Source organism: Eumetopias jubatus, unplaced genomic scaffold, assembly GCF_037043125.1.
Source record: "Eumetopias jubatus isolate StellerSeaLion01/CBP00866 unplaced genomic scaffold, mEumJub1_p1.0 scaffold_2, whole genome shotgun sequence".
Classification (NCBI taxonomy): domain Eukaryota; kingdom Metazoa; phylum Chordata; class Mammalia; order Carnivora; family Otariidae; genus Eumetopias; species Eumetopias jubatus.
The window spans coordinates 115,632,517-115,647,103 of record NW_028274808.1 but is presented as its reverse complement, the minus strand read 5'-3'; the positions used below and the strand labels follow the sequence as shown (position 1 = coordinate 115,647,103).

General features: G+C 34.8%; 1 protein-coding gene across 2 annotated transcripts in view; it reads right to left on the bottom strand.

Moving 5' to 3' along the window:
* The window catches only part of TBCK (TBC1 domain containing kinase), a 235,859-nt gene that overhangs the window by 184,814 nt on the left and 36,458 nt on the right, over positions 1-14,587 (bottom strand). For both annotated transcript variants that reach the window (XM_028121310.2, XM_028121311.1), the window contains exon 4: positions 55-169. In XM_028121310.2, coding sequence (XP_027977111.1) covers positions 55-169 — 115 coding nt within the window. The remainder of the gene's footprint in view (positions 1-54; positions 170-14,587) is intronic.

The window sequence follows — 14,587 nt, the reverse complement described above, 5'->3', positions numbered from 1 at the left end:
TAGCTTCCAACCACAAACAACAAACAAATATTTAATGTATTATTTGGCAATTACCTTTCGGTCCAAAAGAATATTATGAGGAGACAGTGCTCGGTGTACTATACCGTGTTTGTTCATATACTGCAAACCTTGGAGTACCTCAAATGCAATGCACAAAACCTTTGAATAGCTACGAAGAAGACAAAAAGTCACAGATCAATAGATCAATTACAAAGCAGACACGGAATCTGTTTTAAAGAATGAAATGAGGTTATAAAAATTCAGAGTTATATTTTTATTATTCCTCTTCTATTCAAAGAAAATACAATCTATACAATTTATAAAATATCCACTATATACATATTTTGGATTTTCTGATTACAACAGAATTGATCTGGCAAAGATCCTACAGTTTCCTAAGGCTACTCTAAGAGCAGTATTTGTTTTTCCAGGGAGGGAGTTGAATTTTGGTGGTGTGCAATTAACCTTCTGCAGGTTTGGCTTTGCCAAATTACCAGAAAAGTTTCAGATATATGGCAGAACTAAGTCAAGGAAAACCACTGTTCCTGCTCAAGACAAAATGCCTAAGTCCCTGAAAAATGGCTAAAATATGTTCTATGGTAGATATACATGAGGTTACTTTCCATATCAATCCACAAAACAACCTCCAGCAATTTACGATTTATCAAACATTTCTCTTTAATTCTTTCTAAGCCATCTTCCACCCTGATGCCCAGTTTCTCTCTCTCTCTCTCCATCTCTTTCCTTTTTTTTCTTTTTTTTAATCAAGCACCATTCATGTGGGAAGTCAGGAATGAGATACAGAAAAGTAGGAAAGACTAATTCAAACCCAATCTCTCAACTTATCAATATTAACATTTTGGTATAGATTTCTTTTCTACCCATTTTTTTTGCCATCTTGAATTAGACTTTTGAAAAAATTAAATTAATATCTACAGGCAATCACTAAAAGTAACTTTTTAAAAAAGATATAAATAAGCCAACAGTAGAGATAAAATGGAATTATAAAAAAAAAAATAGTCAACCCCAAAGCTGGCATAATAAAAGGAAAAAAAGCACAGAGAACAAATGGAACAATTAGAAATAATAGATTTTAATTAGGATGTATCAATCATTATATTAAATGTAAATGTAAACATCTAAACTCACCAAGTCAAAGCTAAGAATTGTCAGATCGGATAGGAATTAAGAATCAATTATATTCAGGCTATAAGCAACCCATATTAAATAAAAGATGTAAATTAAAAGGATGGAATAACAGGTTACTGATTATCATGGGCTTGCTTGGAGGGATGGGTTGACTACAAAGAGTATGTGGAAATTTTACTTAATGGAATTGTTATCCTGATTTTGATGATGATGACACTACTGAGTTTGTCAAACTGACTGATCTGTACACTAAAAGGGTTATATTTAAAAATATGTAAAGTATAGCTCAAAAAACGTGATGTTAGAAAAAGTAAGCTGAATAAAATTTTCAAAAAAAAAAAAATACTTGCAACACGACTCCCTCCTCTAAATTAAAACCATAAGAAAGAACAAGACATGAAAAGTGAAAATCCCTCTCATCTCATTCTAGTCTGACTTTCCAGAGGTATCCACCCTTAGCAGTTTCTGTTTTCAATTCTTCTGGTGGTTAGACTTTTAGTTAATATAATTAAGTCTTCTTTGCTATGCAAGATGATATAATTAACATACTTTTACAACTTTCCCATTTTCCTTTCCCAACTCCTGATTTTTATTAGTTATATTATTTTTACATTATCCAATTTCATAAGTGAAATAAAAGAAATCTACAATTCTTTCTTGAAGGCTAAATGAATAAACAAGCAAATACATAATATGACATGATGATTAAGTGCTAACGAGAAAAAAGTAGGGAAGAAGAGAATTTGGGGTAGCAGGATGCTAATACATATAGAGTGTGATCAAGGAAGCCCTTACTAAGGTGACATTTGTGCAGAAATCTAAAAGAAGTGAAAAAGACATGCAGCTCTCTGGGAAATAGGTGATTCAGGCAGAGGGCACAGTAAGCAAGTCCTGAACTGGGAGACTGCACAGCAGTTCAAAAAGTGCAATGAAGCCACTGTGCATGCAGTAGAATGAGCCAAGAGTAAGGTGTTAAGAGATGAGGTCAGAAACATAACAAGGAGCCTGATCATGTAGGCCATTTAGGTCATTCTAAAGACTTTGGCTTTCATTCTGAGACAGACGGGAAGTGATTGTCACATTGCCATACTATGATTAGTAAATAGTCACTGTATAACTAAGAAAAATATATATACCTAAGCCACTTAACCCCCAGTTCTCAAGCAGAAACATCTCAGTCATCAGGATTTCATAGATACTATAATTTTATAACTATTCATGAAGGTTATCACGAGCTACCATCATTTTTTATATCTCCTATTTTTCATTTTTTATTTGTATTTTTATTTAGCTAGAATACATCCATGAGAAAATTTTTCATAAGTGTGACATGAGTAGGACAATTTTAAAGCATGACAGATCTTAAAATGTTTTATTCTTATCTTTAAACTTGGAAAAAGATTTCTCCATTGTCTTCAAGTGTTCTTTATTAATGGTAAGAAGTCCAGTATCAATATAATTTTGTTGTAGATAGCTTGTTATTCCTCTCTGGAAGCTTGGGATTCTTTTTCACTTTATTCTTAGACTTGTAAAATTTTAGTCCAGTGTGTCCAGAGTGTAGGCATTTATGCGTTTATGTTAGTAAGCAATAAGTGTGCCCTTTTAATCTGAAGACTCACATGTTCTACTAGCAGAAGAATTAACAAGGAAAAGTTGATTTGTTAGGTCTTTGACTGTTTTCTACCTCTACTGTATCTTTTAGTTAGAATTCTTAGTGGGCAGGTAAAAATAAGATCCATTCTCCAGATCAAGTTTCTGTTTTATTTCCTATGAGCATGGCATTTAGTCCTCCCTATTCTATTATTTGATTTCTAGACTCTTTGTTCTATTCTGTAGTTGTTCCTTTTCAATAGATCCTATTCTCTGGTATGGATACATTATTCTTTTGAGTCTCTCTGGGATAGTTACTAGAATTCTACTAATTCGAAGTGGGGGAAGATGTTATCTTCATTTCCTCTGGGGTAAGTTTTTTTGTTTTTTTGTTTTCCTCCCTTGGCTTTTTGTCTCTGATTTTTTTTTTCCTCAAATGTCAGATAATCCCTGGTTGTCAGCCATATTTTAAAATAAATTGAGGGCGCCTGGGTGGCTCAGCTGGTTAAGTGACTGCCTTCACCTCAGGTCATGATCCTGGAGTCCTGGGATCGAGTCCCGCATCAGGCTCCCTGCTCAGCGGGGAGTCTGCTTCTCCCTCTGATCCTCCCCCTCTCATGTGTTCTCTCTCTCTCTTTCTCTCTCTCTCTCTTTCTCGCTCTTTCAAATAAATAAATAAAATCTTTAAAAAAAATAAATAAAATAAAATAAATTGATATTCTCCATGAAGTATGTAAAAAAGAAAAAATAAAAGTTACTATTTATAAGGAATGCTTATTTAAACTATTTCTCTTTATCAAATAGTTTCCCCCATATTAGAGAGCCACAACAGTCACTCTAAAGCAAATGGGGAATGTGTGAAACAAAAACAATTTTAAATTAATGGAGTTTTCATAAACATCCTCAAAAAATAAACCAACTATGGAAAGAAAAAGATCCCAAGCTTTAAAACAACTACAGTAACATTGATAAATATGTGCATATGAAAGGCAAATGTCTCCCCTTTTAAAAACAAAAGAAAAAAACTTTGCTTGAGATTGACTAACAAATAAAACGTTAAGAACCTAGTTTTCTAAGCTCATTTGGCTCTGTGAGTCAAGTTTACAGTAGTAATCTCTCTTGTCCTTGTTCTCTTTCTCTGACATAAACACACACAATTCATAAAATCTTAAAAACTGATGCCATATTCAGCTGTAACACTAGAGGACCTCAGTTGCACACTGCTTCAATATAGAGGGCTTTCTTAAGAAAGCCAAATCTTTAAAGCGATTTTTCCATTTAAACCAGTTCTGAAACAGCTGAACACAGAAGACTGCATGTTCTATTTTGTCTACTTGCTTTCGCTGATTGTAAGATATAACTGGACAAGCTTAAAAAGCACATTCATAAAAAAAAGCACATTTATGCTATTATCGAGTTGATGCTTATATATGCTGAAATAATTTTTTAAAATTTCAAACATAAGAAAGCTGAAGTTCATGACAAACCTTTTCTTAGCTATTACTTGAGACTACACATGAATTACAGCTAATGGACTCAGTATTCTTCAGTATAAATCAGAGTAAATCAGATTTGCTTATCTGCCCTTTTGTATTCTTAGGATTTAATTTTAAAATTTATTTTAAAATATAAGGTTTAAGGTGGGGCGCCTGGGTGGCTCAGTCGTTAAGCATCTTCCTTCTGCTCAGGTCATGATCCCAGGGTCCTGGGATGGAGCCCCGCATCGGGCTCCCTGCTCAGCGGGAAGCCTGCTTCTCCCTCCCCACTCCCCCGCTTGAGTTCCCTCTCTCACCGTGTCTCTGTCAAATAAATAAATAAAATCTTTAAAATAAAAAAAATAAAAAATAAGGTATAAGGAGAAGAAAAGACAGCATTATTTTCTATAACAAGCAGGAATCAGTATTTGTGAAATTCTATATACTCTTTTTGCTTTTAAAACTATGTTCTTTAATACTGCCAATAATTTAGATCACAAAATCTTTTAAAAAATTATTTTGAAGTAGCTAATGCAATTATAACACAAGGTAAAAAAAAAAAATCATATGTCCAGTAATAGCATGTCACAGTTAATTGAAAATGGACTCCAGAAGGAGAGTTAGGATTAAGAGTGGGATTCACCCAATTAAACAAAACAAAACAAAAAAAATGATGTTGGCAGGGGATAATAGGACTTCATCCTACACAATTCCCAAGTTAGAATCTTGTTAAAAAAGAAATCAATCACTAATCTAGAAAATGTAAATGAAACTTCAAGTCAGAAAATATTCTCTTCCTCTTGAAATTTTGTTACTACTGTTAAACTCCCAAAGACTGGGAGGCTAGCATTTAGGCTAGCATTTACTTTGTTACCATTGTCCTTGACACTCTGAAAAGTTTAATGAGCATAAGAATCTTTGGTAATCATAAACATATAGATGTGGCCAAAAGGTAGCTTTCAAAATAATATGACTAATAATTTTTAATAAAGCAAGATGATCTTTTAAAATACTTTCCTTTATATTTAAACATATCAATTAAGTGGCTATTATCTGCTTGGTATTGTGTCACACTGCTGTGTTTTTAGGCTCCATGGATATCAAGAGAAAGACTGATCTCTACAATCAAGAAACCTACAGTATAATTGGAAAGACAGATTTATAATCTGATAGTTTTAATACAATTGAATTCAATATAATTCAATAATTAAGTTAGCAGAGGAGAATTAATCATCCGTTTCCTCTGTGTAACAAGAAAAAGAAGACATGGACATCTATTTATTACATTGGTGAAACCAAAACAGATCTACAAAAATAAATCACTGTACCCTGAGACAGGTACTAACTTATTCAACTTGTAATCCCTATACCTATCACAGTGACTGTAAGGTAGGTGTTCAATAAACATGTATCAATAGATGTTCAGTGTATGTACGCAATGACATCCCATGATGGCGCAAGAGGGTGCAAATAACAAGACTAAGTTCTTCACCATTAATGAAATAACAACTCAAAAAAGGATATTACACTTGTAATGGATTAACAGTGTCAACCTCATTTATAGAAGGTTGATTTCTTGTAAGCTGACTTAGAGGGTTTTTTTCAAAGAAAGAAAATCCTGCCATTTGCGACAATATGGATAAATCTGGAGGACATTATGCTAAGTGAAATAAGCTGGACGCAGAAGGACAAATACTGCCTGATTCCACTTACATAAGGTTTAAAAAATAGTCAAATTTATAGAAGCAGAGAATAGAACAATGGTTATAAGGGACTGGGTAGAGAAGAAAATGGTTACCAGGGAATGGGGAGAGAGGAATATCTATTGATTTAAAGTGTCAGTTGTGCAATATAAGTTCTGGGGATCTGGTATACAACATAGTGTCAACAGTTAACAATACTGTATTGCCCACTTAAAATTTTGTTAGGAGGGTAGATCTCATTTGTTAAGAGTGTAGATAAGTGTTCTTATCACACACAAAAATAAAAAGGACACAAGGAAACTGTTAGAGGTGATAGATATGCCTATTACCTTGATTGCAGTGATGATTTCACAGGTATATTCATATGTCCAAACTCAAATGTATACATTGGATATTTGCAGTTTCCTTGTATATCAATTATACCGCAATAAAGGTGTTAAAAAAAGAAATAAGGACAAAGTCCTATCAGCCTCAAACCATCAGTTCTTTTGGTATTTGCAATGTTTCCAAAAAGAGATGTTATTCAGATTGCAAGAAATAGAGGCCAAGAAAGAGTGAGAGGTCAGGGTTGCTGAGATAGATTTGGAAGTCATTCACAATAGGTGGTAACTAAAACCACACATGCTATTTCCTTCGATCCATAATCCATGATATTTCTAAGGGCCACTCCACAAGCCAAAATACCCGTACTGTCAGCAAACCAAGGGAGGAAACACACTTCTGGATTCTATGAGTTCAAGATGTTCTTTCACCTTATAAAACCTGATCACTCCCACAGAAATTTTCCTTTTGGTCTAAAACTTTGCTTACTTGGTATCAGCCCAAAGTAAAATGTTAAGGGAGAGTAAACACAGATGAAAATTAGCTACTGTGTGATTTAGGAAATGGAGAGGAAAAATGAAATACTAATGACTAATTCTCAGATAATAATACAACTGTTAACCCTGTATTATCTTCAACCTAAACTCTCTTCCTATAACTTCAAGACCATAGAGCTCGAGTAGTATATAATTTTTAATAGCTCACTGGTCTATAATTCCGAATTTGGAGGGGGGTATTTTCAGTGGTGAGCTAATGTCTTTGAGGCTCTTATAATCTGCCACTTATCATTTATTAAATTTTAACATTTTGTTAAAAATACCACACTATTTAACAGAGCAATTTTTTTTCTAAAGAGAAAAAAAGAAAGTTTTTGTTATTGAAAAAGGAAATAACTTATTTCACTACTGGGTACACATGTTTTAGTCTGAAAGGTTACCCATCCATGCTAAATTTAAATTTACTTCAGATTTATATGCTTTGAAATGGAAGTTTCATTGATTAACTGCTTACCTAAAGATTATTTTGTGATAGGCCTAGAAAAAAAAATCAGTCCATCTGTCTCTAAGTTGTGAGATTGGGCATATTTTATAATTTGGTTCTCACTCAAAAAAAAAAAAAGTTGAAAGCTATCAACCTGGAATGTGACTAATTCTCAATGGGATACAATAAATTGGGGAATTAATTTTCTGACTCGAATACTAGATAACTTTCCTTTCTCATCACAAACTTAATTTGATAAGATCAAAATACATATGGAAAGCATAGTCTAGTGGTTTGGGGTTCAGACATAAAGCCAGGAGACTCTGTCACTGATTTGCTTTCCTTGGAGAACGTTTCCTTGGAGTCCTTGCGGACTGCCTCAGTCCGCAAATGTATAAAGTGGGAAATGTAACACCAAAAAGGGGCTGAATGGAGATCAATGAGCTATTGGGCCTGCACAGAATCCTGCCTCATCGTAAAAGCAGAACAAAACAAACAAAAAGCCCAAGTCCTTCTCAAAAAAACCCAGGGTTTCTATAATAAATTCTATTAACATTTTGTTTATCTATCCACCTATTGTCTATTTCTCTATCTACATTCCATAAATTAACAAAGATTGTAAACTGGGCTCTCCAACTATTTGCATGACACAATAAAATCAGCAAAATGGTTTTCTAATTTATCTGTGAGAAAAAAATTGATATTTGATAAGGAGGATTAGAGGATCCTGGGGTAAGCTAGTTATTTCTGCAACATCAATTTTTCTTTTCCCAAGCAGCTATACCATCCTGGCACAGACACTCCAAAAACATTTCTTCCACCATAGTTACTGACATTGGCAGTGCAAACACACTGGGTAATAAATCTCACTTCCCATGCCCTGGCAGCATTTGCGACCATATAAAGTTGTAACTTTTCTTTAAGGCAGAACCTACGGTGGTTCATGTTTGCTTGGATCTGTACCGTAGCTCATTCTGAAGTTTCTGGTTTTTTTTAAACTTTATTTACAATACTGTGTGAAAAAGCATGAACAAATTCCTATTGTTCAGAATTTTGATTTGAGATCAACATTTTCCTTTTAGGCAATCTGCCACCCTACCCCCAACCCATCACAACAAACAAGTGAACTGGAGAGGGCCTGCATTTTATGCACATGTTTAGTTCAGTGTCTGCAAGACAACATAGTGCAAACAAAAGTGTGTCAAACTGAAATCTTCAGTTATATGATGTGTTGGTCTGTCTTCAACAAATTATAAGAGATTTGGTTGATGAAAATTTCCTATTCACAGTTTCTATTCTATTTATCAGAATTGGGGTGATACAGTGATGCTATTTTGATCAAAGAATCCAAAAAATTCAAATTTTATTCTTAACTACTCCTACCAACCTTGCAAAGTTCCTATATTCATAAAGAAGGCAGAATAAAGCAAGATCACATTAATAGTTGGGCCTTTGTCTCCAAACCTAATGTAGAACTCTAGGGAGCTTTGCTTATCTACATAGTTCCTTTTTTCCAAGACAGATCACCTGAATGAGGCAGTTCTAGTTCTCCTAAACTTCAACTAGAGTCACTGGTCTTAACACTGTGACACAAGGAAAATTAGATTCATTCCAGGAAGCTATGGAAAAGAGAGTAGGGTGTGTATGCACCCACAGTATCCCATAATGATACCAGAACACTGTTAAAAAAGTGAAGGACAATTCTATTTTACTGATGGAAAAGCATTATATTAATGAATAATACTAGTTGATATAGTCTAAAGGGGGCCCCACTCCCTTTGCCCCAAAATGTCCACATCTTAATCCCCAGAACCTATGAATATTACCTTATTTGGAAAAAAGGTCTTTGTATATGATCATCATGGATTATCCAGCTGGGCACAAAATCCACTGTCAAGTGTTTTTATAAGAGAGAGACACACAAAGGAGAAGATATGAAGATGGAGACAGAGATTGGAATGATGTTGTCACAAGCCAAGGAAGCCAAGGAATGCTGATAGTCACGAGAAGTTGGAAAAGGCAAGGAAGGATTCTTCCCAGGAGCCTCCAAAGAGAGTGGGCCCAATCAACAGCTTGATTTCTGACTACTGGTCTCCAGAACTGTGAAACAATAAATTTCCAGTGTGTTAAGCCACTCAATTTGTGATAATTTGTTGCAGCAGCCATAGGAAACTAGTATAGTTGTTTATACAGATGCACATGACATCAAGATGCCTTGTTTTTCTCCCTCATGATCTGACTGTAACAGAGCAATTCTCCTTCATACTTTTCTTTAAATGATCTTCATTTAGATTAAATTACGAACAATAAAACATACTCATTTTAAACGTATCATTAGAAGAGTTGTGACAAATGTATATTCGACCACAAGCACTGCCACAGTCAAGAAACAGAGCACTTCCATCACCTTGAAAGGATTCTCTTGCTCCTTTTCCCAGACAATCTCCATACCCTACCTCTGGCTCGAAGCAACCACTGGTCTGTTTACCATCACTCTGGATTAAATGTGCCATTTGGAAATGTTCCATTTCCAAATAAATGGAACACTACAGCATTATTTTGTGTCTACATTTTTTTTTTACTCCGCATGATGTTCTTAAGATTCATCCATGTTGTTGCCTGCATTACCAGTTCATTTTTTTTTATTGCTAAGTAGTATTTCACTAACTTGTTTATCCATTCATCTGTTGAAGGACTTTTAATAGCTTCAGACTTTTAATAGCTAAGTACAATATAGTATTTTGCCAGGAAAGCAGTGGACACATTTACAATAAAATTTCACAAGGAAATAAACAACAATACAGAGTCCCAGATTTTGAGCAGCGTCATATTCTTAAAACTGTCATTATGGGAGAATAATTGAAAATTTTGGCATAAACTAATAAGGAAGCACATTAAAACATGCCAATTGGGATTTTTTTTTTTTTAATCTAAGATGTATGTGGCAGATTTGGGAATGTCCAGTCATTATCATGATGATTTTGAAGCACTTATCTGCATTTGGACACTGATGTAAATGCTGTAAAAAACCAAACAGACATGAATGCTTTTCTTATGTCCTATCACCTAAGTTAGGTGACACCAACAACTGACAAAATGTCTACCTAGTGAATAAGCTAACATGAACAGAGAAAGTACAGTTAGCATATGGACAGTTACAGGATGCATTGACCAGAAACAGATTGCTTGCAGAGGAAAGCTACGGAAAGACTTTCACTAACTTAGATGATTAGAAGAGAGAAAATCACATTTTCTCTTTTCTAGGTAATCTTGGAGGAATTTATAAGTAGGATATCAGTCATTCTTCATATGACCACTTCATTTTCATCTTAAGTCACTGTCTGAAACAGCAACTTATATTTATGACTTGTCATCTTAAATGAGAGTGCCCCACTTCTACCCTCCAAAACTGTTTCATAAACAAAAATAGACAAAGCAATCTCATTGCTCTCTGATGGATACTTTTACTACTTAGCTCTCCAAGCTCATCTCCTTCACCTCTCCTCCCATGGACCCTCTGCATCTGCTTTATTCATCTGCTTGCATATCAATGCCTTTTTGCACATGCTGTTTTCTCTGACCTTCTATCTGGTCCATGTGGATGACACCTATACATTCTTTAAAATTCAACACAAGCATTACTTCCTTAGTAAAACTTTTCTGGATTCTCCTGGCTGTGAGGTACTATGTCTTCAAGATAACTTGCATATTCTTCTGGTACATACTTACCAAAAAATGCTATATTGTAATTGCTTATTATAAATCTGTCTACTCACTAGCCAGCAATCTCTCTAAAGATTAGGACTTTATATTTTCATCTTCAGATTCACTAGCACCTAGCCCAGTGTCTGAAACGTGTGTACTTAATGAAGAAGTCTGGAATGGTCATTGCATAGGTTAATCATAATCTAAATCATAATTGGTCATCATAGAAAGACTATGACTATGCCACAAGGAATGCTTATTGATAATATTCAATAATCAATTGAATAATTGAATAATTGAATAATATTCAATTGAATATTATTTAATTGAATAATAATTGAATAATTGAATAATTATTATAAATAATTATATTGAATAAATATTCAATAATTCAATTTAGTATATTATAGTAGTTATAATAATAACACTATTACCACTACAGCCACTAATAGGAAACATTTAGATAAATCATACCATATCAGTGCTGTTATAAATAATTCACATCTATTATTTCACTATCCTAGAAGGTGGTAAGATAGAAGCACAGAGGGGTTACGTAAATTAGCCAACTGAGTAAATGGTGGAGTTGAGATTCAAACTCAGCATGCTGATCTTAGAGTCCGTGTCTTTAACCACTATATTAAATTGCCTCTCAGTGTTTTACAGTATAGACAGTGAAGTCGAAGAGAGGTTTTGAGCTCTAGCTATATCACTGTGACAGGTGTGTTCAAGTAACTGCTCTAAACATCAGTTACTATATCTTAAAAATGCAATGGATATTTATTGCTTCCCTCTCTGGCATCCATGACCCCTTCTTCCAAAGACAATTTATAATTTTCATTTCAGGCTCCATCTCCCTCCTGTTCTCCTTAGTTCATATGTTCTGTCTTTAGGAGTAGAAATGCGACTCAGGCCTTCATCAATCACTTTCCCCTGGCCACAGTAACTGTTTTTAAACTGGTCTGATTGAAAATTTCAGGACTTAAATAGCAACTGATAAAAACGGCTCGCTCCTCTCTGGAAGACTGAATGGATATGAAATTAGAGTTGTTACGACCATTTTGCCATCATTAGGGGAGGCTATGGAGCTCTTACAACTTATTACAGGCATGTCTCATCTTATTGTGCTGTGCTTTATTGCACTTCAGATATTATGGTTTTTTTTTTTTACAAACTGAAGTTTTGTGGCAACATTGTGTTGAGCAAGTCTATTGGCAGTGCCATTTTTTTCAACAGCATTTGCTCACTTCAGGTTTCTGTGTCATATTTTGGTAATTCTCTCAATATTCCACACTTTTCCATTATTATTATATTTGCTATGGTGATCTGGGATCAGTGATCTTTGATGTGATTCTTGTCAGTGTTTTGGATGTCACAAACTGTACCCATATAAAATGACAAACAACTGGTAAGTGTTGTGTGTGTTCTGACTGCTTCACTGACAGGGCATTCCCTGTCTCTCTCCCTTTTCTTGGGCCTTCCTATTCCCTGAGACACAATATTGAAATTAGGACAATTAATAACCCTACAATGCCTTTAAGTATTCAAGTACTTGGAAGAAGCTAGAAGTGATTAAACTTAGTGACAAAGGCATGTTGAAAGCCAAGATAGGCCAAAAGCTAGAGTTCTTGCCACAAACAGTTAAACAAGTTGTAAATACAGAGGAAAAGTTCTTGAAGGAAATTAAAAGTACTACCCCAGCGAACACATGGATGATAAGAACACAAAACAGCCTATTTGCTTATATGGAGAAAGTTTCAGTGGTCTGGATAGAAGATCAAACCAGACACAACATTCCTTTATGCCAAAGCCAATATAAAGCAAGACTCCTAACTCTCTTCAATTCTAGGAAGGTTGAGAGAGGTAAGGAAGCTGCAAAAGAAATGTTGGAAGTTAGCAGAGGTTAGCTCAAGAGATTTAAGGAAAGAAGCCATCTCCATAACATAAAAGTGCAAGGTGAGGCTGCAAGTGCTGATGTAGAAGCTGCAGCAAGTTACCCAGAACATCTAGCAAATAATTAATAAAGATGACTACACTAAATAATATTCAGTGTAGATGAAATAGTCTTATATTGTAAGAAGATGCCTTCTATGACTTTCATAGCTAGAGAAGAAAAGCCAATGTTTGGCTTCAAAGCTCCAAAGGATAGGCTGCCTCTCTTGTTGATGACAGCGCCAGCCCTCATGAATGACTTTAAGGGGTTCAAGACATCCGTGGAAGAAGTAAATGCAGATGTGGTGGAAATCGCAAGAGAACTAGAAATAGAAGTGGAGCCTGAAGATGTGAATTGCTGCAGTCACATGACAAAACTTAAATGGATGAGGAGTTGTTTCTTATGGATGAGCAAAGAAAGAATCTACTCCTGGTGAAGATGCTGTAAAGATTGGTGAAATGATAACAAAGGATTTAGAATAGTACATAAACTTAGGTATGAAAGCACTGGCATGGCTGGAGAGGACTGATCTCATTTTTGAAAGAAGTTCTACTGTGGGTAAAGTGCTACTAAACAGGATTGCATGCTACAGAGAAATCATTCGTGAAACAGAGTCAATCAATGTGGCAAACATCACTGTTTTCTTTCTTATTTAAAGAAATTGCCACACCACCCCAACCTTCAGCAACCAACACCCTAATCAGTCAGCAGCCATCTACACTGAGGCAAGACCCTCCCCACCAGCAAAAAGATTATGACTCACTGCAAGTTCGATGATAGTTAGCATTTTTTAGCAATAGAGTGTTTTTAAAATAAGATTTGCACATTTTTTAGACATAATGCTCTTGAACACTTTATTGTAAAGTATAATGTAAACATAACTTATATGCTTTGAGAAACCAAAACATTATTTAACTCGCTGTATTGAGGTGGTCTGGAACCAAACCCACAATACCTCTGAGGTATGCCTGTAGTTACATGACCAGGAGAAAATTACTTAACTTCTTAGATGCCTTATGGGGGCCTATGTTTCCTCACACAGAAAATGGAATAGTAGTAAATTCCATCACAGAGCTCCTATAAGAAAGAAATAAGATAATCATCGTAGAGTGCTTAGAACAATGTCTAACACACAGTTATTGCACAAAATTGTCAGTTATGGGGCTGTTATCATTATTTTTGTTTAGTCCTTCCCCTTTGAGGTCCTGAATATTTATGATAAAAATAATTTCTAAACTTTGCATTTGAATAAGTATTTGTAATAGATGGCTGAGAAGGCTAAGATGGAATAAGAATGTATAACCCCTATGTATATTCTTTTGTAGTATATGCAGTTTTCATTTCTCTGCTCTAAACATCTTGCAAGAAACCCCACTTTGCCATAGGTATACAGTTGACCTTTGAACAACACAGTTTCGAACTGTGCAGGCCCACTTATATAAGGATTTTTTCAATAAATATAATACAGTACTATTAGTGTATTTTCCTTATGATTTAATAACATTTTCTCCTCTCTAGCTTACTTTATTGAAGAACACAGTACATAATTCATATAACATACAAAATATGTGTTAATCAACTGTTTATGTTACTGGTAAGGCTTCTAGTCAACAGTAGGCTATTAGTAGTTAAGTTTTTGGGGAGTCAAAAGTCATACACGGATTTTCAGCTACATAAGGGGTCAATGCCCCTAACCCCTGAGCTGTTCAGGGTCAACCATACTGACAGAT